The sequence below is a fragment of the Pygocentrus nattereri genome, chromosome 7, assembly GCF_015220715.1.
Source record: "Pygocentrus nattereri isolate fPygNat1 chromosome 7, fPygNat1.pri, whole genome shotgun sequence".
NCBI classification, from domain to species: Eukaryota; Metazoa; Chordata; class Actinopteri; order Characiformes; family Serrasalmidae; genus Pygocentrus; species Pygocentrus nattereri.
The window spans coordinates 32,686,031-32,709,637 of NC_051217.1; the positions used below are offsets into that span (position 1 = coordinate 32,686,031).

The window sequence follows — 23,607 nt, forward strand, 5'->3', positions numbered from 1 at the left end:
AACTTTTTCTTGATGAGAATTTTTCAAGGAATAATTTTCACAGAAGGTAAAAATTAGAACAATTCTATTTGTTTGTAACATTGAAATAAATTCAGACTTTATTGAAAACTATTCATAGGGTTATAGTTGTTATAAATACTCTATAAATACAATTTACAAAACAGAAATAATGATAATTATATACTGTTGAGACTTGCCACTATTTTGATTGACAATAACTAAATATAATCTTAATTATTTTTACTTATTAAAGTCAAAATCCCATCTGAATGATGATTAGTCCGAGCATGGATGCCAAACTGTTAGTTATAGACAAACTGAAGAACAGTAACTACAGCCAACAGTCTAGAACCCAGGCTGGGAAGCCTTCTAGCAGGATCTCAGTAAAGAGTCCATGTGTGTCACACAAAGCAGATTCACTGCTTTAACACAAAAACCTCTGAGCTGGTTGGTAGCTTGATGTCTTGATGATGAGATGAAGTAACATCTTCTGACTCAGTCCATGGCTAAGATGATGATGATAACTGAGATCTTGATGTGTATGATGATGAAGCTTTTGCTGATGATAATGTCCAGTGGTGATGATGGCGCTGATCTCCTCTTCATGGGTCCTGATGTCTCCAATGGTCCTGGGTCTGTGGCTAAGACAATAATGATGATGCCAGAGGCGATCCTGCTTCTGATGAAAATAAACGCTGGAGATAAAGTCCAGTGATGGCTGATGGTGAAGTCTCTAAAGGTCTTGCTGCACTTCTTGTCAAGGCTTCCTTCGGCGTGCATCCTCTGATCTGGTCCAGACCCTGAAGTCCACAGTTTCTTGAAGACATGTAGGAGTCACTGCTGTCTAGAGCCTCGAATCCAGGAGGAATGAAGCACTGGAACCCTGAATGAAGCACAGTGAGAAAGAGAGAAAAAGACAGAGTAAAGCTCTATTCAGACAGGTTGCACTTTCTATGAGGAGCTGGGGCAATGACAGTTCACCCTGAGGACATCTGTAATGTTTAAGAGTGATTCACACAGGATAAGAAATCTCAGGCTAAATGGAAGAGATGGGAGTGGCTGCTTTATTCATGCAATGCCTTCACTACAAGAAAGAATAGAACAGATGTGAAAACATTTCATTTATCTATTATTTTGTCTACATAATGATTTACCTCACTGTGTTAGGTGAATGCAGTGTGTTATTAATTGCCATTAGCTTTTTTTTTTGTCATGTTTACATGTTCTCAGTTGTGCACGTGAGACAGGACAGAAACGCTGCATTTTAGCCTGAGAAGTTGAAGTTAGCTTCCTATTCACCAGCTTCTTGTTTGATTGTTCTCCTTCCATCTTAAATGGTCCAGCAGTTACATTCTGGCTTCTCAGGCATTATAATAATAACTGCAGCATCATTTAAGGAGGAACAAGAAAATTCCCAACAAGAAGCTGGCGAATAAGAAGCCGACTTCAGCTTCATCAGAGAACACAAGTACGCACTTCTTTGAGCGTCTCCCGACTTGAGAAACTCTGTTTCCACACGATATGATAGTGTTTTACTAACACTTCCATTTGCACAGGATTAATATAACCTGAGGTTATTTTTCTGGCTCATTTTACAGAAGATAAAAGGCATTAGCATCTTTACTGACACGGGAGCAAATTGAACTGAATATACTTTATAGTCTATTATTAAAACATTTGTACTCATGAAATTGTTCAACCTCAAAAATCACACATCACACGCTCCCCACACCATCACATTCACTCCAATCATAAACTCTGACTTACTCCTCTGTTTCATATTCTCCTGACATGCCCTTCCAGAGTTACAACACAACACTATTATACATGTTAATGTTTTAAAATGTTAGAATTCCCTTAATGCCTACTGGTGTGATCATTTATAATAAACAGGTAGGCTAATAAAACAAAAAAAACCTGCTGATACAATTTATGAAAAACTTATGACTGGATGAAAATGTTACTTTTCAGAGTATTTGTAAATAAAAATGCCTCTGAAAAGCTAAAACTGTCCTTAAGAGGGGAATTCCAATGTATCAAAACTGTACACTGTACATATACATATATACACAGTAGTTATGAGATAATGTCATAGAGTAAAACAGTTTTTTTAAAGCTTTTGTGGTGGAGGAATTTGTAAGGTTTTGTAAGGCAATATAGTCCCTTATGAAATCTGAATTTTTCACATGGAGAACTATTTTACTGTCACAAAGATTACATAGAAAACATTTCTCTACAGTAAACTATTTCACGTCAAACCACTCTGAATGACTTTAATATTACACTGCAATGATTCAACCATGCAGGATTTGAACAGTTACTGTTATTCCCCTTTAAAATAAATATTATTTCATACCATGTTTCCAGTCTACTGGCGACTTGTCCAGGGTGTATCCTGCCTTCCGCCCGAAGACTGCTGGGATGGGCTCCAGCATCCCCCCGCGACCCTGACGGAGAAGCGGCTTAGAAAATGGATGGATGGATGGATGTTTCCAGTCTAGAGATGAGTAGATGTGATGATCCACCGTCATTCTCTCAGGGGCTCTCCTGGTTACACAGAAAACTGCATCTGAAAAACACACACACACACACACACACACACACACACACACACACACAGAATCATAGAAAAAACGATATAATTAGCACTATAAGAACTACAGTTATTATGATAATGAACTTAAAAAGGTTTGATATTAAAGTGTAGAGTGTGATTAGAAGCCTGGTGGGGGTCCTCGTGGTTTGCTAGAAACCATGTACGGTGCCGGCGTCTCAAGGATCCGGGTGTTGCTGGAATGGTGAGTCCTGAAACAGCCATCTGAACCAATGGATACCATCTTCAGTGTCTTCCCCACTTTGGTTTGCTGCAAAACACACACAGAGAAATGCTGAAAATGCTTACATTTATAATTGGACACAATTTGCAGAAATACTAAGTTACAATCTATTAACTGAACTGCTAAAGTACACAATGAAGTACTAACCAGAGTAACATTCTGCAGTGATGTCTCCACTGATTCAGTGCGAAGGTAGAAGGTCGCCTCGCTGATCGATGTTCCAAAACGCTGAATGAGCAGATGAGATGTTGATGAAAACATCTAAACAGGGCAATCTGGCAGCAAAGGTCTTACGGTCCAAATGAGATTACAGCTTTACCTCGATGCAGGCCACAGCAGCCACAGTAGCGAAGTGCTGAGGAGGAAGCTGTAAAATCAGTGAACACCATGAGGTTCAAATAAAAAGGCAGTAAAACAGACAGAAATTGCAGAAAACACGATCACAGTGAAATGATGAACCTGCTCCAATAACTGAGTCTCACCTCCGGGAACAGATGATAAAATTCGTTGCTGAGCACCCACCAGTGCTCAGACTCCAGCCCCTCACAGATGGTCCTGTGTTGGAGCTTCAACTCCACCAGCTGCAGGAATCATGAAAACATCTCATTAACTTCACCATCGTCACACTCAGAATCAAACTACAACAGTCAGTAAAGTGTTTCTCTGTGCTGAAAAGTGAATCATTGGCAAAATAATCAGCTGAAACGAACCTTCGTGCTGTCAAAACGTGGCTGTGAGAAGGTGTAAGCAAACATCCTGTTTGCTCTGTCCAAAGCTTGGCAGTGCTGCTACAGGGACAGAGGAGAATAAAGTGTTTAGGGGAGACTGCAGTACTAATCAGATATTAGTGGGAAAAATTCTTTCTTTGAATTGAATCAGTGTGAAGAACAGAATTTTACCTCAAATCTCACCAGCGCTCCAAAAGAAAGGGGTGGGATGAAGACCGCCTGCTGCCAGCTGAGCACAGAAACCTCCTACAGCAAAGACAAATCAGTGGTTAATACAGGGACATTGGTGTAGTCAAATCTGAATAAACTTCATCTTCATGACCTTTAGCCATTTTAAACTGATAAGTAAGAAAGACTACCTGTGGCACGGGGGCACAGCCTGAAGGTAAGATGGCCAGGCTCTGTTCCTCCGTTCCTGAGGAAAATAGTTTAAATAGTAACTGGCATGTTCAGGATCCTGAACGGCTTTACAGTGTAAAGAGAATCTGCAGCAATGTTCAACAACTCTCCTGAATGAAGGGCAGCTGAAGGGTCACTATGATCTGACCGTTTGTTACTCTGGGGCCGTATTACAGAAACATCTTAACTCTGAAATCTTATCTGTTTAGTAACCATGACAACTTGTTAGGACTTAGTTTAGGACAAAACTTATCACAGAGCAACAGTTCCTAACTTCATGATCTTATCCTAACTCCAGATCAGAAAACAGTATCACAGAAACATCCTGACTAGACAAATTTTCCTAATTACTGTCCCAACTTTAGGACAACGCCAGTGTTACTCTAACCTCTGTTTAACGGTCTGTTTCTATTGTCTTTAGACAACTCTCAGACTGCAATAGAGCCCCCTGTTGCCCCACTGAGGGCAAACTGGCAGCCCAATTACTTTTGCTCAGCGTTTTCCAGGCGGTCAACCAGTGGTTAAACAGAGTATTAGACAAAATGTCATGTCCATCACTTTTTCCACTCACAGTCCAAGAGGGGGTCGATCTTATCAAGCCATTGGACCAATACCTGCTTAGTATCCGGGCTGTGACAGGCAGCATAGTTCACTACCAGCATAATGACTTTACATTTATCCCTGCTGCAAAATGGTGGGTTGACTTTTGATGTTTTAGTTTCTCTAAATATGCGTTTTAAAAAGCCCAGCAGACTCGATCTACCCCGTCTCCTCTCATCGACTTCGTGTGTTAATGTTGGTGAAAGCTCGTCTAATGAGCTATTCCAGTGCTGGTGGTGAATAATGAGGAGACAGAGCTGGTCTGTGTCTGTTTATTAGGAGGAATAACGTTAGCGCTGCTGGTTAAAAGCGTTTGGGAAGTAGAAACTGACGCTGCTCTGATAAACAGCACTGAGCGCTTTCACTACATTCACATCTTACAGTTTATCACACTTCAGTTTGGACCTTTTCACATCAATAACTGCAGCTCTGTGACAAACTGACTCACATTTTTCACATTATTGTGGAGAAGTGTTCACGTTTCGGCTGCGCGCGGATCGTCTGTTGCTCAGTAACAGACACAAGTGATTAGCTTTAGGCTAAAGTTAGCTAACGTTACTGACACAAAACAAAGTGAAATCCCTCCATATCACCCAGTCTCGGCCTGTTAAAGTCTTCAACCGGTCACTTAAATAAAAAGCGCATTTTTTAAAAGTCTTTCTCCCCAAAAGCCCCTCAGACCTGTTTTCCACTAAAGCCCACCGTCAGCTGTAGCTGCTGCAGGTCAGAACACGCTGTCAGGATCAGCAGCACTAAGTTTCTCTCTCTGCGGCCGTTTTTCTACATCAGGTGTCTCTCTTAGCGCTCTATGCTGGCAGAAATATCCGCTCCTAACTCACCGTCGCAGCCGTCCGTCTGGGTCGCTGCATCTTCGTCCCTCGTCGTCCGCTGTCCGTCCTGGATCCGCCACCTGTAAAAAAGAAGAGCAGACGTTACAGCTGCTGCTGAGATGCCGGCGGCCCAAAGAACCGCTGGCCGCAGCTGAGCGCCGAAGATGAACGCAGGAAGCTTCATCTTAAAGCAGAAGGACTCCGGTAGTTCGCTGAGAGTGAGAGCTCAAGAGAAAGCAGCTTGATCGTTTGGGTGTCGGTGAACGACTGAACGATTTTAGACGTTCAGCTTCTTTAGTGTTCTATGGAACGTTCTTTCACCTTGGTAACGGTCTTTAGTTCAAAACATGTTTAAGTTACGTGACAGCGGTGTTTGTAACATACAGTCCATCAAACTTCACATCTCACCTTTAAACTCATCTTGTGGTTTGAAAACTGTTGCAGACAGAGAGACAAATAAGACAAATAAGAAAGAAGATGTAGAGAATTTACAGAGAGATTAACACAGTAGCTCTGTGTAAAGGAGATTTAGACTGTATTTACTGTAAAATAGCTCTACAAGTGGAACAAATCAGAGTCTTAATCCTGCTGTGTCTTACAGGAAAGTATCCCTGAAAGACAGTAAGAGACAAGATGGAGATGAAGAGTGAAAACAGTTTGATTCACTTTACTGAACCAGTTCATGCTTCACTCTAAATGAACACATTATTATGAATATATAAGAATGTTAAGCTTCACTTTAAAATACATTTTGTACTTTTTAGACCTTTTTCTTTGACGTGGATTTTGACGTGTCTGAGGTGCTCATGGTTAAATTGAATGTCTCTTTTAAGTGTAACTTCAATAACAACTTTTAAATGTTTATTTTTTTCATAAAGTCTTAAAGATGTTTATTAATAATTTAGACATTTACATTATTCATAAATGTATTAACCTGTTCACACGTTCAAGATTTGCTGTCCACTCTGTCATCTTGGGATATCTGACACCTTAAGAAAGTAAACTTGGACATCAGTGACGACGCAACAGTCATATTGTTTTATCTTCAATGGACTGAAGACCTGCTGCACATTCAGAGAATCTATAAGTGAATTTCACTTCATTTTTCTCACACAGTCTCTATAATAATAATCTTTAAAAGTAATAATAATTTAGCTAAAATCGTCCACCCTGTCATGTTTCTTTCCATGGCAGGGTGGACACATGCACAATAGGGTGGACATATAGATGCCATGTGTTTGTTGTTTTCTTGTTGTCATTCTTGTTTTTTATACAAATTAATATTTTCTATTAACTATTAATGTTAAAAGAATCAAACTGTAACAAGAGCATTTAAATAGTCAGCATGACCAAAACACAGACACACTCAGTCCCTCACTCACCCAGAGTCACTCTCCTCTCTCATAAACTGAGGTGTTTATGATGGACACACTGTTAATGAAACTACTGCCTCATCATCTTCATGTTTTATTAGAATAAATCAAAAATTCTTCACAGGTAAACAAACCATCATAATTGCTTTATTATACAGAACAGTCTGAAAGACTCAGCACACTGATAATGACTCATAGGGTTTTCTGCTCACTCCAAATACAGTCATTAAACAAAGACATGTTTGATGTCCGAGTTCTGCTTCTTTAGTGTAGTATTAGGGCTGCTAGGCTAACAGTGCTAACAAGCATGGGAAGCAAATAGTCACCTAATCGGTTTCTGTAAATACAGGCCAAAATCTTCATTATACCAAAGCTATTACAGCCAAAATGTCTGAAAACCATTGATTTTGCATATTCCCCAAGTACAAAACATGGTACCAGTGGCTGTAAGACGTATATTTTCCGTGATAATGCCACTTTTATTAAAGATTTTTGTGTCCTGATTAAGTGCCAGCGCAAAATTGTATTTCCCAGAAACAGTAAGTATAGAATAATTTCTCTTTCATATCTGCTTTTAAATTGCTTTAAATATTCTGTTTTCTAAAGCTAGTTTATAATATTCAAATCCAAGAATTAAACAATAATTTTTCAAATTTTTAGGAGGGACTTTTATTTTGACAGATTTTTGTTGGCTACTCTTGCCAAGTGTTGCTAGAATCATGGTGGTCTCTTGTTAGCTGTGGTTTCAGAGGTAGGGCATAAGCAGGAAGCCAGCAGCTTATGGGCAGAGTATTGGCCACCACTGCTGACCTGCCAGCTGGAGAGTGTTAGAGTTAAGGGTTGAAACACCCATTGAAGGTTGGGCACCATCAGCTTCTGACCAAGGCAACAGTCAGCATAAGGTGACTGTTAGTGCACTAATGGTCCTGAAAATCATGTCAATTCACCAGATGATCAGTGGGGCCTGGCTTGCTTCAGCGCTACGTATTAAAGTCAAAACTCCAAGAGGGGCATCATGTGCATTTTGAAGAGTAGCTTCCATCTGTCCACTACAATAAAGCCATGATAGGTGGAGTGCTGCAAAAACCACTGTCCTTTTGGCAGGTTCTCCTGTCTTCTCCATTGCACGCCAGAGTGACCTCTGAGTTTTTGGTCACTTCATTGACAAAGCCCATCTCCCCTTTTCGCTCAGTTTGCTCAGAAATGGCTGCCCAGGCATTTCTAGGAAGAGTCTTGTGGTTCTGACAGGCAAATTTTAATCAAGTTCTAGAAATCTAGAATTATCAGTGGCAGCAGATGCACCTGAACTCAGTTTAAAGTGTCATAGCAAAGGCTCTCAGTTTTACTTTTAATACATAAAAAAAATCTTTGTGCAGTATTTTGGAATATAATGGAGTGTCTCATGGAGTATAATGGAGTATCTCATGGAGTATAATGGAGTATATCTGGAGTATAATGGAGTATTTTTTGAAGATTGATGAGGTAATTAATTTAATTTGGAGTAAGACTGTAATGACAGGCCAAAACTTACATCATCATTTATCTTTGAAGTCTTGGGGTCCTGGTAGTTTAAGTCATTTTTGACACTTCACCAGCCCGTCTCCTGTTAAAGAGTATGACCTGACAAAGGGTCAATCTTGCTAGTGCAGCATAATCTTTACCAGATGTTTTCTCTTTTATGACCCTCAGTGCAGATTCTGTCTCCTGATAAAGTCATTCATGGAGTTCATGGAGCTTTTGGATGTCTCTAGTAAGTGGCAGCGGAGAAGCTTTGTTGTATTTTGCTTCACTGAGATTTGACAAGGCAGAATGGGAGACAAACTCTGACCACTTCGTTTCATACAGCTTCTGGAACATGCTGACAGGTCTGATAGCCTCCTGATCATCTGCCATGAGTGCACAGCACTGTACAAGGTCACTGACCTTTCTCAGAGAATCACCAGTTTTTAATGTGAGGCTTGGAGACTTGTAGCTGCTGTTTTCACCATCAAATCCTGCTTCCTCCTTTACTGCATTAGTAAGTTTGATAAAGTTCCTGGGCTTTCTAGCCTCTTCTAAGTCATGAATGTTTGCAGTGTGCAGTGGTAATTTCTTATGGCAAGTGACATCATTTTGATGCATTTTTTTAATTCTTTAAGTGCATCATCTGTGCTCTGTTTTTGGCCTATAGATTTTAAAGGGCATCTTAGCACATATCTCCACAGTTCTTTTCTGGAAAACATTCCTTTGCAGTAGTCAAATGCTTCTTTTTTTGTTGCCCATTTTTGGATTCCTTTTTACTTTGAGACAACCTGATCCAGTCTTTTTACTTCTGAATTGTGCTTGAAATTTTCCTCATTTCTTAATTTTTCCAACAGTATCTTTCTGTTTTTGGCTCCATGGGGGAGACTAAGAGCCTGAGCAATTTCCAGACTTTCTTTTTCATGTATTTTGAAATGTCATGTGACTTTTGTTTGAGGCTTTCCACAAACAAAACAGTAATTTCTCTCATTTGTAATTTCTATGCAGCTTCCTAATTTTACTTCTGTTTTGAACATCTCTAATGGAATGGCTAATTTCACCCAAATCATCTGAAAGATCTAATCTGGATGTCTCTGAAAGGACGAGTCCTGTTTTCTTGATTTTCCTTGATTTTCCACAAATTCAATGTCGCATTCATAGTCTGAACTTTCAGATGCAGATGCAGAATCTGGAATGTACTGCTCCCCTGATGAATTACTGTCTTCTTCTTGACTGTACTCCTCCCCAGATGAACTGCTGTCCTGTATATTAAACATGAAAGAAAAGTATACTAAAAAGGTTATAGAATGCGTTTGTGAGCGATATATTCAGTTATCAAATGTTTTTATAAAGAGCAGTTTGTTTCAGTAAACTTAGAGGATTGTCCCAAGTCTTCAGACCACTTTTCAAGGCATGCTCTATGTCTTATACCATTGCATACTATAAGAAACAAAGTAATTATTTCAGATGACTCAGTAACATGGCTAACATCATTTCTATCTACAAATCTATCAAAGAAAATCATAGACAAACCACCTCTCTCATGTTATATGGCTCAACTATAAATGCATTAAGTGATGTGAGGAAATTGTGTGGTAAATGTAAGCAAGTAGACTACATTATGTTACTGTTATAACTGTTATGTTTGGCTGCGTTTTTTCACGCAATAAAGACTCAAGCCTTGTTTATACAAAACAGTTTGATTGTAGGTTTATCGATAATCACCGACTAATAACAATTAGCTATCAGTCAAAAGAATTTGCCAAAATTCATCCATCCATCCATCCATCCTTCCATCCATCCATCCATCCATCCATCCATCCTCCACTGCTTATCCAAAGAGGCCCAGGCCTCCCTGTCCTCCGCCACCTCCTCCAGCTCTTCCGGAGGGATGCCGAGGCATTCCCAAGACAGTCGAGAGATATAATCCCTCCCACGTGTCCTGGGTCTTCCCCGGGGTCTTCTCCCCGTCGGACATGTCTGGAACACCTCCCTAGGGAGGCGTCCAGAGGCCATCCTTACCAGATGCCTGAACCACCTCAACTGGCTTCTCTCAACGTGGAGGAGCAGCGGCTCTACTCCGAGCCTCTCACGCATCACCGAGCTTCTCACCCTATCTCTAAGGGAGAGCCCGGCGACCCTGCAGAGAAAGCTCATTTCGGCCGCTTGTATCCGCGATTTGCCAAAATTCTCATCACCAAAATGTACACAAATTTTACTCTTCAAACAGGAAAACAATATGCAACTGCAAACATTAAACGGTGATATCTCCTAGTCTTAGAAGACACATGAACTGGAAACCAAACCATTCTTCGGCACGTTTTCATGAGAATGACAGGCTGCTTTAAAGCTAAATGCATGTTTTTCACTGCTTACAGATATAGGATGAATAAATTGGTCATTGTCCATCAGTGGCAGAAATTCTGGCAGGAATTAGTGTTAGAGATATATCGTTCTGTTCTAGTTTGCGTTTTAGTGTTTTATTTTTATTTATTGATGAAGTCATGTGGTTCTCTTAATTCCTACATTTAAATAAAGTAATATTACCTTAATTTATCCATCTGATTCTATAGATATATTATAAAACACAAACAGGCTGATCTACTTTTTTGCTCATGATTCTTGATATTCTGTGATAGTGTTACATTCTCATACATGTTTTTTAATTCAATGGATACACATCAAGATTAAGAAAGCCTGGTGTGTACATAGTTGTCAAGCATCTCAATCTCACCGTTGCATCAGACTCCATGCCACTTGAAAGATGTCAGAGGTGTGTAACATGTCATGCATTTCTCCAGCATCACAATTTCATTTACTAGGTCATGAGTATGACACTGAATAAGATAAGCACAACATCATAGATCAGTATGTACAGTTGTACGCAGAAGAGAAACAGAAATGAAGAGAAATTAAGTAAATACAACTTCTCCAAGAAACCTTATTTGATACTTAATTAACTTACTCAGCCGTAATTAACTTGTTAGGACTGGTTACGTAGGTCAAGAATTGTCAATAGGACTTGTCAGCTGATGACAATTCTAAAGCATAATGAATTTTCTGACTTCAAACCTTGAGTCAGCACTCAACAACCATGGGTTCCTCTAAGCAGCTGGCTAAATTTCTGAAAATGAAGCTAACGGACGCCTACAAAGAAAGGGAAGCCCAAAAAAGATAAAAAATACTATAATTTTTTTATGTGGCAGCACATGTGTTTTACACATGCTTTTTTAAAAAGCTTGGTTCAAGAGCCTCAGCATTCTTATTCACTGGGTGAGTCTCCTGTCCTGTTACTATGGAATAAAACAGCAGGAAAATGTTCAGAGATCCCGCTATCGCTGGGTACCACAGACTGCAAACATTCAGAACTAACAGGTATTGAACACGTTGCCTTCAAAGAATCGCCTTCCATCAGAGTGCATCACATAAAAGTTTCAGGTCACAAATAAGTGATGAGGTTTGTTGGAATTGACATTTAGATATAGCCCCAATCTTTAAGAAATACAAATTCTTTAAAAACATTCACTGGTGACTGATGTTTCCGGTTCCTGGACTATCCGCTGTGAAAACAATAATGAACAGTGAGCGTGAAAGGGCTGTTCATTACATCTTACTTTTTTGTTAAGATTTTTTTTGTGCCATGGAAGGCCCTGTCCTCCATATTCATAAGTTATTTCATCCCCTACATCAATGTCTTTGAGAGCAAATAAACACAAGTGAGGAATGTTTTTATCACCACAATCTTCATTTTGGTGTTGGGCCTCACACTATCATTACAGAGCCTTCCGAGCGAGCCATCTTCAGATGATGCGTCAAGGCTATAAGATATTAAAAGCATCAATATTAACAATAAAGCCAAGCAAATACAGGATCCCATATGGGGAAAATAATACGTGGACATATATTTTTATATACTTGAAATACATTTCAAATACATTGCAGTCCATACCAAAATACATTCCAAACACTAAAATGTATTTCAGAATATACTGCCATATTAGCCAAAAATATTTTAAAATGCATTTATTTTAAAAGGCATGGAGAAATACTGCACACAGAAATGTACTATTAAAAATGAATGTATGTAAATCTATTAAAAACATTTGAAAATGTATGAATTGTATTCCGGTATCTTCATTTTTAGTATTAATAAATGAACCTTTAACAGGGCAAAAGCAAGTGTAGTAAGTACTGATACACCGTGAAAATGCTTGATTGGATATCTTGTTTATTAGAAATCCATTTTGTGTGAGCGCTGTCTCGTCTCATAAGTACATGATTAATGCAAAGTCACTAACATTCATTCAGTGCATTTATATTTATTTATATCTGTAACCAGGGGGCGAATTACAAGGGAATTGGAGGGGTCTGACCCCCCAGGTTGAGACTTGAACGGGTCAAAAGGGATGAAAACAATTTTGGGGGGGTCAAAACATTTATATATTCTTCTAACCTATAATGTTAAATATTATAATATATGTACAGACCCATGCCTGGGAGAATCTTGTAGTACGATTTCACACACCCCTAAAGTGGATCATACCATTCCGTGTTAGTAATTATCCCTCTCGTCTGCCCGTCTCACACTAATTATTAGTCACATGGCTTGCGTCTTCACTAATGTGCACAAGCTGCACAGGCCAAGGCTCTGCGTGTAAGTAGCTGCTATCTAGTTCCCTTAAATACACTTCACTACCTTCAGTAAATCACTCACATGAAGATGTTAGATTAGATTGTTCAAATTTACCATTCCACCTTAAATGCTGCTGTGGCAACACAGGCTTCAGGCTGAAGATGTGCCTTTTATGCGCTTTGAACTTAACGTCTTCGGCTTTTAAGGTGGAACAGAACATTCGAATAGGAATCCAGGTTTAGTTTTACATTTGCTGTTTGTAATGTCCGCACAACTTGAGAAGAAATGAATAAAACTTATAAAACACTTATCTACTAAAGCTCAATGTAATGTATGCGCCATTTTAAGGTGGAAGGGTAAATGCGTTTTAAGGTGGAAAATAAAAAGTGAAGATAGGGACTTAGTTGCCCAGATGAACAGTTCTACACTTAACTCAAATATTCATGCTGTGAATCAATACATTGAAGATAAAATTCTGTTGTTTCACTTAAGAGGATTAGCTGAAATAGAGTTTATGGGATGTTCTACGTAACAGTTGAAAGCATGTTTAAAATGGTTACTGCAGATTAAGATTATTTGCTGCTTCAGAAAATATAATGTCTAGTTTTGCAGTAAAACTGATGATAGAGGACGACTTGCTGTATTTATACAATATTTTTACAGTGGTATAACAGCCATACACTGTAAACCACATTTAAAGTATCACACTGGTTTAAACACAGTAAATAACTAAAATAACTAACACTTTTAACAGTGTGGGTAGACAGTTCAACAGTATTGATTGTGTGTTTGGAGTAACTGTGGGATTAAAAGTCTGACTGATTTTTGAACTCAGCTTATATTTCGTTCCCAGAGTCAACATGAGCAGGAGAGCAGGTGGAGATATGAGGCACTTCTTGGTGCTAAAATAGACCAAGTTTTAACATGATGGAATTAGGGCATAGAGATGATAGTACAGTCTGTATCAACCTGTATTCTGTGGACGTCATACAGTACTGAGTGGTGATAGTGGTGAGTTTTACATGTAATTATAATAAGGAAATAGAGGCAGGTCAGCAGGCAGGAGGAAGTCAGGAAGACAGTGTGCAGGAAGGACCTTCTAGCAAGGAGGTCAGATAGGAAGGATACTGCACTTAAGGACGTATGACGTTATACTAGATATTTTGGTAAATTATGCCTTAAGGTGCTGATGGGATGGATACAAGTCATATCATGCTGTTATCAATTTATGTGCTGATACTTTTAATGGGACATCGGCTACCGAGAGTAAAGAAAGCGTTACGCCACCATGGCTGGCTTGTGTGTCTTGAATATCACATGAATATCAATATCTTTTTAAAGGCCAAAGTTAGTTACATTAAGCTAAACTGCTTAATCGTAGCTGGTTACGTAACCTAGTTAGCCTGTTAGCATCATCAGTCTGTTCGGCTGGCTGTGCATTAGCTGCTAGCTACCCTGCCTAACATGGCCGACCGGCAACCTTTAAACTACTCAACTGTTCAACACTAAACGCCTTACTGGTCTGTCCGGCTACTCACTTGTCAAAATACTGAGAGGAATGCAGGTTTTTGCTGACCAGTCAAACTGAGTCACAGATCCAGAAATCAGATCTGAATCAGATTCAAAACCATCTACAAATGTGGCTTGAACCCGACTGAAAAAAGTCAGATTTGATGTGGATTTTTGCCAATCGCATTGCAGAAAATCTGTTCTGCTGAAGTCTGATTTGTCCAAACAAGGCTGAAATAACTTAGCTAACGGATTAGCTTTGAAGCATATGGTGGTGAAACTATGGCAGAATGATATGCTAGTCAGTGACAGATCTAGATCATTTTACCAGGGTGGCATGTTAACGTGGCATGGCGGGAAGGTTGGGGAGGGACTTCGTACAACTTGGTAGATTTCACTGCACTAAATTTATGATTCAGTCCTTTCAAAGAAGGTCTACACTGTCATGAGACAGAAGTAGGCTACATTACGTGTTCAACCAAAACGTGCCTTGAAATGAATTCAGCTGTAGTGAAATTCTGAAGTAAGCTAACTAAGAACCGAATACATGTCTAATGTAGTTGTCGCTATTCATTTAATCGTTTAGATGGCTTGTATGAGCACTTGCCAATTACTTCTGAACAATATGTGGGATCGTTATGGTGTTATTGGATTAAATCCAGTAAACCAGAGGTCTGAGAACTGTTTGACCTGAAACTTGATCTTGCTTTACGGCACACCAGTTGAGAACCACAGGTCTACTAGTTAGCTAACCACTTAGCCTAATAACATACAGTGTCAACATTAGCATGCCAACAAATTTAATCTGAGCAGCAGAGATGACAACAGCACAACAGTTTAGAAGCTTACAGATAGCGCTTACCGTTTGTAAACTGCACTGTTGTTCCACTGAAAAGTTGTGTCCAGCTGGCCTGGGGTCCCAGTGCTTGCATGTGTTGCAGTCAGAATGTGAAGTTTCATTTGAGTTGATAGGAAAACAACTTTCTGCTCAAAGGCAAAGCAGAGGGGTATTCCAGAAAGCAGGTGACCAAAAGTGACCAAACCGGGTTTACTATAGCAACTTACTCTCTGAAGCTAACCCGCTCGCTGGCAGGTTAACTTACTCCGAACTCAGGGTTACGTCCACTTTTCTCATGCACACATGGCATGTCCTTTTCTCCAGGATCCAGTTGATATTGAAGCGCAAATTATTCACAGAACTCTTCATCGTGAACGAGTAATTAGACCCAGATTAGACATGCTTTCATTTCCCGAGGAGTTTCTTCTCGAACGTTGCCGTTTTTCTTCGCAGTCAATTTTACACCTAAACAATATTTTAAAGCCACACGTTTCAAATACCACACATCGTGGATCAGCCCTCACATCTTTGCAGACTTTATGCATTGCTCTCCGTTTCTTTGCCAATGGGTCTTTTTTGTACAGTGTAGGAGACGCTGAACACACAGGCAAGGCAACTGTATGTCGGTCAGTCCGCAAAGTTTGCCTAGCTTTAAAACAGTTGTTGTACAGTTTTGTGGTTTTCCCTGGGCAAAAGCCTTTAATGAACATTAAAGAGGAATTCCACAGAATTGCAGGTTTGTCTTTATTAACAAAGATTATCAGACAAATGGGAAGTGAAAGATAAATAGCTCTGCAAAATTTAATATTTTAGGATTTCCAAGGATGCATGGATGGAACCCACATTCCAATTAAAGCACCTGCCGAAAATGAAGGGGATTATGTAAACAGAAAATATTAATATACAAGTACTGATCATAAATTTACTACTTTTTAAAAAATAAAGGACTAATATTTAATCCATCCATCCATCCATCCATCCATCCATCCATCCATCCATCCATCCATCCATCCATCATCTTCCGCTTCTCCGGGGTTCGGGTCGCCTAGGCAGCATCCTAAGCAATGAGGCCCAGACCTCCCTTTCCCCAGCCACTTCCACTAGCTCCCAGCTGGGCAATATAGTCACACCAGCGTGTCCTGGGTCTTCAGCGGGGTCTCCTCCTGGGTGGACTTGCCTGTGACACCTCTCAAGGCAGGCGTCCAGGAGGCATCTTAACAAGATGCCCGAACCACCTCAACTGGCTCCTCTCGACAAGGAGAAGCAGCGGCTCTACTCCGAGTCCCTCCCGGATGACCGAACTTCTCACCCTATCTCTAAGGGAGAGTCCAGACACCCTGCGGAGGAAACTCATTTCGGCCGCTTGTATTCGCGATCTCGTTCTTTCGGTCATTACCCAAAGCTCATGACCATAGATGAGGGTGGGAACGTAGATCGACCAGTAAATCGAGAGCCTTGCCTTATGGCTCAGCTCTTTCTTTACCACAACAGACCAGTAAAGAGCTCGCATCACTGCTGACCCAGCACCAATCCGCCTGTCAATCTCCCGCTCCCTTGTACCATCACTCATGAACAAGACCCCAAGATACTTAAACTCCTCCACTTGAGGCAAGAGCTCATCCCCAAACCAGAAAGGGCTCTCCACCCTTTCCCGCCTGAGAACCATGGCCTCGGATTTGGAGGTACTGATCCTCATGCCGGCCGCTTCACACTCGGCTGCAAACTGATCCAGCGAAAGCTGAAGTTCACGGCCTAATGTCCCCAATAGGACCACATCATCTGCAAACAGCAGTGATGTGACCTTGAGGTCACCAAACCGGACACCCTCCATCCCCTGATTGTGCCTAGAAATTCTATCCATAAAAATTATGAATAGAATCGGTGACAAAGGGCAGCCCTGACGGAGTCCAACTCTCACTGGGAACGAGTCTGACTTACTGCCGGCCATGCGAACCAAACTCCTGCTTTGTTTGTACAGGGCCTGAATGGTTCGTAGCAAAGAGCCATGTACCTCCCACAGAGTACCCCGGGGAACACAGTTGAATGCCTTCTCTAAATCCACAAAGCACATGTGGACTGGTTGGGCAAACTCCCATGAACCCTCCAGAATCCTGGAGAGGGTAAAGAGTTGGTCCAGTGTTCCACGACCAGGGTGGAACCCACACGGCTCCTCCTGAATGTAAGGTTCGACTATAAGCCGGACTCTCTTCTTCAGTACCCCTGCATAGACCTTACCAGGGAGGCTGAGGAGTGTGATTCCCCTGTAGTTGGAACACACCCTCCGGTCCGCCTTTTTAAAAAGAGGCACCACCACCCCAGTCTGCCAATCCAGTGGCACCGCCCCCGATGTCCACGCAATGTTGAAAAGGCATGTCAGCCAAGACAGCCCCACAACATCCAGAGCCTTGAGGAACTCGGGACGGATCTCATCCACCTCTGGAGCCCTGCCGCCAAGGAGCTTTTTAACTACCTTCGCGACTTCGGCCTCAGTAATGGACAAGCCATTCTCCTCCTCACTGGAGAACGTGTTGGTGGGATTGAGAAGGTCCTCAAAGTATTCCTTCCACCGCCCAATGATGTCTTCATTTGAAGTCAGCAGCACACCATCTCCACTATATACAGTGCTAGTGGCACACTGCTTTCCCCTTCTGAGTCGCCTGACGGTTTGCCAGAATCTTTTCGGAGCTGACTTAAAGTCACTTTCCAAGGCCTCACCAAACTCTTCCCACACCCGGGTTTTTGCCTTGGCAACGACTGAAGCCGCAAATCGCTTGGCCTGTCGATACCTGCCAGCTGCCTCTGGTGTCCTAGAGGCCAACCATGCCCAGTAGGACTCCTTCTTCAGCTTCTTCTTCTCTCACCTGGGGTGTCCACCACCGGGTTCGAGGATTACCGCCCCGACAGACACCAACTACCTTGCGACCACAGCTACAGTCAGCCGCTTCAACAATGGAGGAGCGGAACATGGCCCATTCTGAGTCAATGTCCCTCACCTCCCCCGATATCTGGTCAAAGTTCTGACAATATTTATTTATATTTATTAATATTTAATACATTACATAAACTTATTTTCTCCTCCATTAAGCTCATATGTGATGTTACCAACATTATTACTAATGTTGAAGCCAAATGGCCAGGCTCTGTACATGATGCAAGGATTTTTCGAGAGTCTGCACTATACAGTAAATTTGATCAGGGTACGCCTGTGGCACTTTAGCTATGGGTGTATTTCACATTTAGTGTATTGTTGCATTGTTTCAGTTTTAAACCCCCTGTGTGCTTACAGGGCAATACGACGGCATCCTCCTTGCAGACAGAGGGTATCCCTGCATGCCGTATGTGATGACACCATACCCTGACCCTGAGCCTGGGCCCCAGTCACACTACAACCTGGCCCTCTGTAGAACAAGAGCAAGGGTTGAAATGACGATCGGGATCCTCAAGGCCAGGTTTCAGTGCCTGCGGGGGCTCAGGGTCACCCCAGAGAGGGCATGTGACATTATAGTGGCATGTGTGGTATTGCACAACATTGCCACCATAAGAAGGGAGCAACATCCTGCCATACCCCAAATAAATGATGAGGAGGAACCTCATGTGGATTTACCCGAACACAGAAATGGTCGAATTGTCAGAAATGCAATCTGCAAACACCATTTCACTGATTGATTACCCCCCCCAATTTTCCTTCCCCATCTGCCCTTTACAATATAAACTGAGGACAATTTAAATTGTGTTTATGATTTCTTTATTTCCTGAAGAAAAAAAATGCCAACAAGTGAATTTTCTTGTCCTTGTTCTGGGTAAAAACATACACTCACAGCAACTACTCCCACCTTTAATTTGTATTCCAGCAACTCAATTTCCAGTCTTGTCTGTTTTATTTGCAGTTTTATGTGTTCCTTTTGAAGATCACACTTCTCAATTTGTTTTTTTAGGTGAACCTTGTATAAATCTTTAACAAAAATACGATGTTATGCTCAAATAAATAGCTTTGTGTTCTGAATAGTTTTGATATTTGTTGAGACATAAGCATTCTTACTGTTCCAAGCTGAGCTTTGGAGGTGGATGGTTCCTCATCAGATTCCTGATCACCAGTCACATTCTGTTATAGGCCAGTCACACACATTACCATGTTTAATCAAATGAAATACTATGATCAACATATTCAACATATACTGTACCTGCATAGGCCTCCCAGGATCCTCCCATTCTGAGGAAGCAGAGATTGTTTCATCATCATCCTGCAACAGGAATTTAGATTTTTTGTTAAACACAGATATTTATACACATCAAGTAAGATTTGGGAACGCTAAGATAACTTACAACTGCAGGAGGCTCATTTGGCTGCACCACACCACCAATCACTGGGGAGAAGGCATTAAACATGTTAAGACTATCAATGCAGTTCACAGTTTATGAACTATGAACTAATAAATGTAATGAACATGCCTGTAACATAATGAGGTGTGTCCTGGGGGGTTGATGGCTCAGATGAGCTCCCTCCAGTGATTCCATGAGTGATGGGCCTCCCACTGTTCTGTGAAAGTGCCAGCTCCTCTGCCTGGGTAAAAGGTGGTGGTGGTGGCCCCCCTCCTGTTTTTCTTACCTCAGCCTTTTTCCTATTAGCTACAAAACCATAATCAACTGTAGGGCGAACATAGCTTGAAAAAAGTAAGAACAATAGGTAGTTGTGTACAAGTCAAACCACTTTGGACTATGTTTTTATATTTCATCTTCACTTGCTGCCATGTGCGTTTAATCCCACTTTGATTACATCTAGGTTAATTAAAAAAAAGGAAAGTGTACAAATCAAGACAAATACAAATGTTTAAATAATAATAATAAAAATTAAACAATTAAATGAAACAACAGTTTAAATATTTTTCCATGTCCTTTCACTAAATGTATTGTGAGTTTTTAATTTTTATTTTAACTCACGCATTGACTCTGTCAGCAATTTTTGGCCAAGCTGACTCCTTTTGCTTTGCTGCTGCTGAGTTGCTTTTATGCCTCATCCCACATGGCCTCACCACGTTGCCTCTTCGGGCTGAGCCCGGCCGGATTACGTGGGCTGCCCGGCCACCAGGCGCTCGCCGTGGAACACTACCCCCAGGCCTGGCTCCAGGGGTAGGTCCCGGTGACCCTTTCCCGGGCAGGGTACATGATTTTTTGTGCCCAATATGCATGAAGAACTTTGGATCATGTTAGTCTGGGTCTTCACTCCAGACCTGTTCGCCCTGGGAGACCCTACCAGAAGCATATTGCTCTCGACGATTTAGCTCTGAAGATCCCTAGACCACACAAGCCCTTCCGCCACGACAAGGCCCCGATCCAGGAAGGGATATGTTTGTTATGTATGTATGTTTTACACAGCATGAATTACTGTATATTTTACTGATTATTCCTGACATGTTTTATTGAATGCAGGGGCGGGGCAGATATTTTCTTTTGCAGGTGCTATGGGGTAGCTTGACTTTTCAGCGTGGGTGCTCTGAAATTTAGGGTTTCCTATTAATGTGCTAGTCGCCAGTTTAATTTCTACTGCAACACCCCGACACACACACACACACACACACACACACCCGATCCGTGACAGTTACAATACTATTTTGTGTTAAACACAAGGAGAGATTTTCAGCTCATGGGATATAGATGTCAGAAGCCATCCTACGTAAACACACCTCTGAATATAAGACTTCACACAGTTATACTATGGCCAAGCCTTGCACCCAAGCAGCAAGCAACAGACACAGGTTTGTGCACCGATTCTCCTCCGATTCTGAAATCACAAAGTTGTGTTGCCAGTTACCAACACCTTGAGCAACAAATCAACAGTATTCCATTCCACAGACCTAATGTTGTATGAATGAGCATCACATGGAGAGAACTATAAGGAGTCAGAATTTGTGCCTCAACCACCAAATGCATTAAAGTCATAATGGGCAACAGAGGAAAAATACTGGCTAGTAGTGAGTCTGTCTAACCCATCTGCTGGGGTGAAATGTAAAAATTACTTATGCAATTTCTCTGACACTGGCTGCAAACACCGCAAACAGTATTTGGTCAAAAGGTCAAAAGTTCAATGCGTGCTGTGCCCATTGGGTGAATCAGATCATCTGTGTTGGCTTTATGATTTTTAGTCTAGAAATAAATGGTTTGTTTTATTAAAGTATTTATTTATTTTTCAAATTATAGATCATGGTATTCACATTCAAAACTTAAAAATTCTGAATAAACCACAGAAATTTCTTGGGGGTGCTATGGCTGTCCTGGGTTTAGCTACAGCACCCCCAAGCCCCTCCCTGGCATTGCCCATGATTGAACGAGATTATTAAAATCAGTGCCGTTGTTGTGGCTGACATTTCTAGCCATGTTCATAGTGAGTAGCAAAACCAGTGCCGTTCCAACTCCATAAACTTGCTGGTCTGGAATCAAGGAACCAGTGACGCGAGTGGCACAAGGGCGTGGGGCTGATATTATCTTCATTGGACTGAAGACCTGCTGCACGGTCAGTAAATATGGAAATGAATTAAGCTTAATATTTCTCATATTGTCTCTATAGTTAGCTGAGGTCAAACTAAAGATGTCCACCCTGTCATGTTGAAATATTGAGTTAATTCTCATTGTCATTGACAGGGTGGACATATACATGACAATTCTTTGTTGTTTTTTATATAAAATAATAGTTTCTATTAACAGTTTAAGTACTGAAGTTAAAAGAATGAAACTGTTATTTCAAGGATTTTAAAACAGGTTAATTGTTTGTCTTGTCACTCATCACATTGTAACAAGAGGACTTAAATAGTCAGCATGACACACTCAGTCTCTCACCACCCAGTGAGTAAATATGGAATGTTGTAAATATGAAATGATCTTATTATGTACAATGGCTCCCACCCACTCTACGACACAGTGATGAGACACAGGAGCTCATTCAGCTCAAGACTCACTCTACCAAAATGCACCACAGAGCCCCACAGGAAGTCATTCTTACCTGTGGCCATCAAACTCTATAACTCCTCCCTCAGTGTGTGATTCACAAAACTCAATACGAAACTGTTCATATGTGCAATATTAACAATTGTGTGTGCAATAACTCAGAGGGACACTAACTTAATTTAAATAATTGTAACTGCTTTATACCTGATGTTTCATATTACTATCACAATCACCGCCACCTTACTATACTCATAAGTACTTAAATCTTGTGTACATACTGTAAATTTCTCTATATTGTCTTAAATTATTAGTAAAGTGTTTATTTTTACATAAGTGGCTGCAACTGTAACAACTGCAATTTCCCCCTGGGATCAATAAAGGAATCTGAATCTGAATCTTGTCAGGTGTAATACCTGCCTTCATCACCAGAGGTCATCCTCACCTGAGTACTGACTTGATTCCTCCACTGTTGGATATTTTAGAGTAACTAGACCTTTTTCTGAAGTCTTTGACTCTGTTTATTGATCCCCCCTTGGTGCCACTGCTGTTTCATTATCTTTTTTTGACTTTTTGGACTGGCTCTGTCTCTGATTCAGATTTTTGTGATCTTTTTACTGTGTTTTTGAGTAAACAGTAATTATGGATACCAATCATTTTGATGGGCCATAAGAGTTACTGTGAAAAACAGGACACCATGTCTCTCTGAAAATGACTCCATAGTTTCTACAAGACTTTCTAAACATCATTTATGTATGTTGTCTTTTTACATGACAGGGTGGACACAACATGTAGTTGCATCATAAGTTGTTGACTTGACCTTGCAAAATAAAGTGTTTAAGTTTCACGCAGACATTTTCTGTGTATCACTCTTTTAGTGATGATGAATATTAAAAATAATTAAAAACCTTAAGTCATTTTTTGAAAGTTCTGAGATTCTAAAGTCAAAGCATATGATAATGACCCTAGGACTACTAAGCTAATGGTGCTAACAAACACTGGAATTTGACAGTGACTTAAACCGTTTCCACAAATATTCACCAAAATCTTCATAGACTTGCTTTGAATTATGTTCATAAACTACCTAAACTCAATATATAAAATCATTTTAGAAGAACTGCATGGATATTCCTTATTTACACTTTTAATCTTAAACTGGAACTACATCATCATCTGCATAACGTCCTGCTTGTCAGTATTATTCCTTCTTTAAACTCTGGGAGGATTTAATGCAGGAGCGTGTTGTAAAATATCACTATGCAGGTATGTAGCTTTAGCACAGTTCTAAGGCTTCAGACAGTTAAAAGCTGAATGTCCAGTTATGATAAAACCTATGAAAATGGGGAGTTTTCATGTTGTAGCAAAACCAACTGAAGAAGACTTTTATTTTGACGTCTTTAAAATGTGATCTTCATGGTGATCTA

The 23,607-nt window shown here is 40.6% G+C and overlaps 1 protein-coding gene and 1 pseudogene across 1 annotated transcript; one reads left to right on the top strand and one right to left on the bottom strand.

The window, feature by feature from the left end:
- Positions 1-204: 204 nt before the first annotated feature.
- On the bottom strand, positions 205-5,630 carry LOC108417264. Its single transcript, XM_037540246.1, has 9 exons — positions 5,404-5,630; positions 3,925-3,980; positions 3,737-3,811; positions 3,548-3,625; positions 3,320-3,418; positions 3,157-3,204; positions 2,985-3,065; positions 2,357-2,864; positions 205-883 (listed from the first exon to the last, which is right to left on the bottom strand). The coding sequence occupies exons 1-8, from the start codon at positions 5,576-5,578 to the stop codon at positions 2,715-2,717; spliced, it is 762 nt and encodes a 253-aa protein (XP_037396143.1). The 5' UTR covers positions 5,579-5,630; the 3' UTR covers positions 205-883; positions 2,357-2,714.
- Positions 5,631-15,550: 9,920 nt separating this feature from the next.
- On the top strand, positions 15,551-18,913 carry LOC108431179 (annotated as a pseudogene).
- The last annotated feature ends 4,694 nt before the right edge of the window (positions 18,914-23,607 follow it).

Coding starts and splice junctions, on each gene's coding strand:
- LOC108417264 (XM_037540246.1), bottom strand. CDS start 5,578: ATGAAGCTTCCTGCGTTCATCTTCGGCGCTCAGCTGCGGCCAGCGGTT. Junction 3,419..3,547: donor CACGTTTTGACAGCACGAAG/GTTCGTTTCAGC, acceptor TGATTCCTGCAG/CTGGTGGAGTTGAAGCTCCA. Junction 2,865..2,984: donor CACTGCAGAATGTTACTCTG/GTTAGTACTTCA, acceptor TGTGTTTTGCAG/CAAACCAAAGTGGGGAAGAC.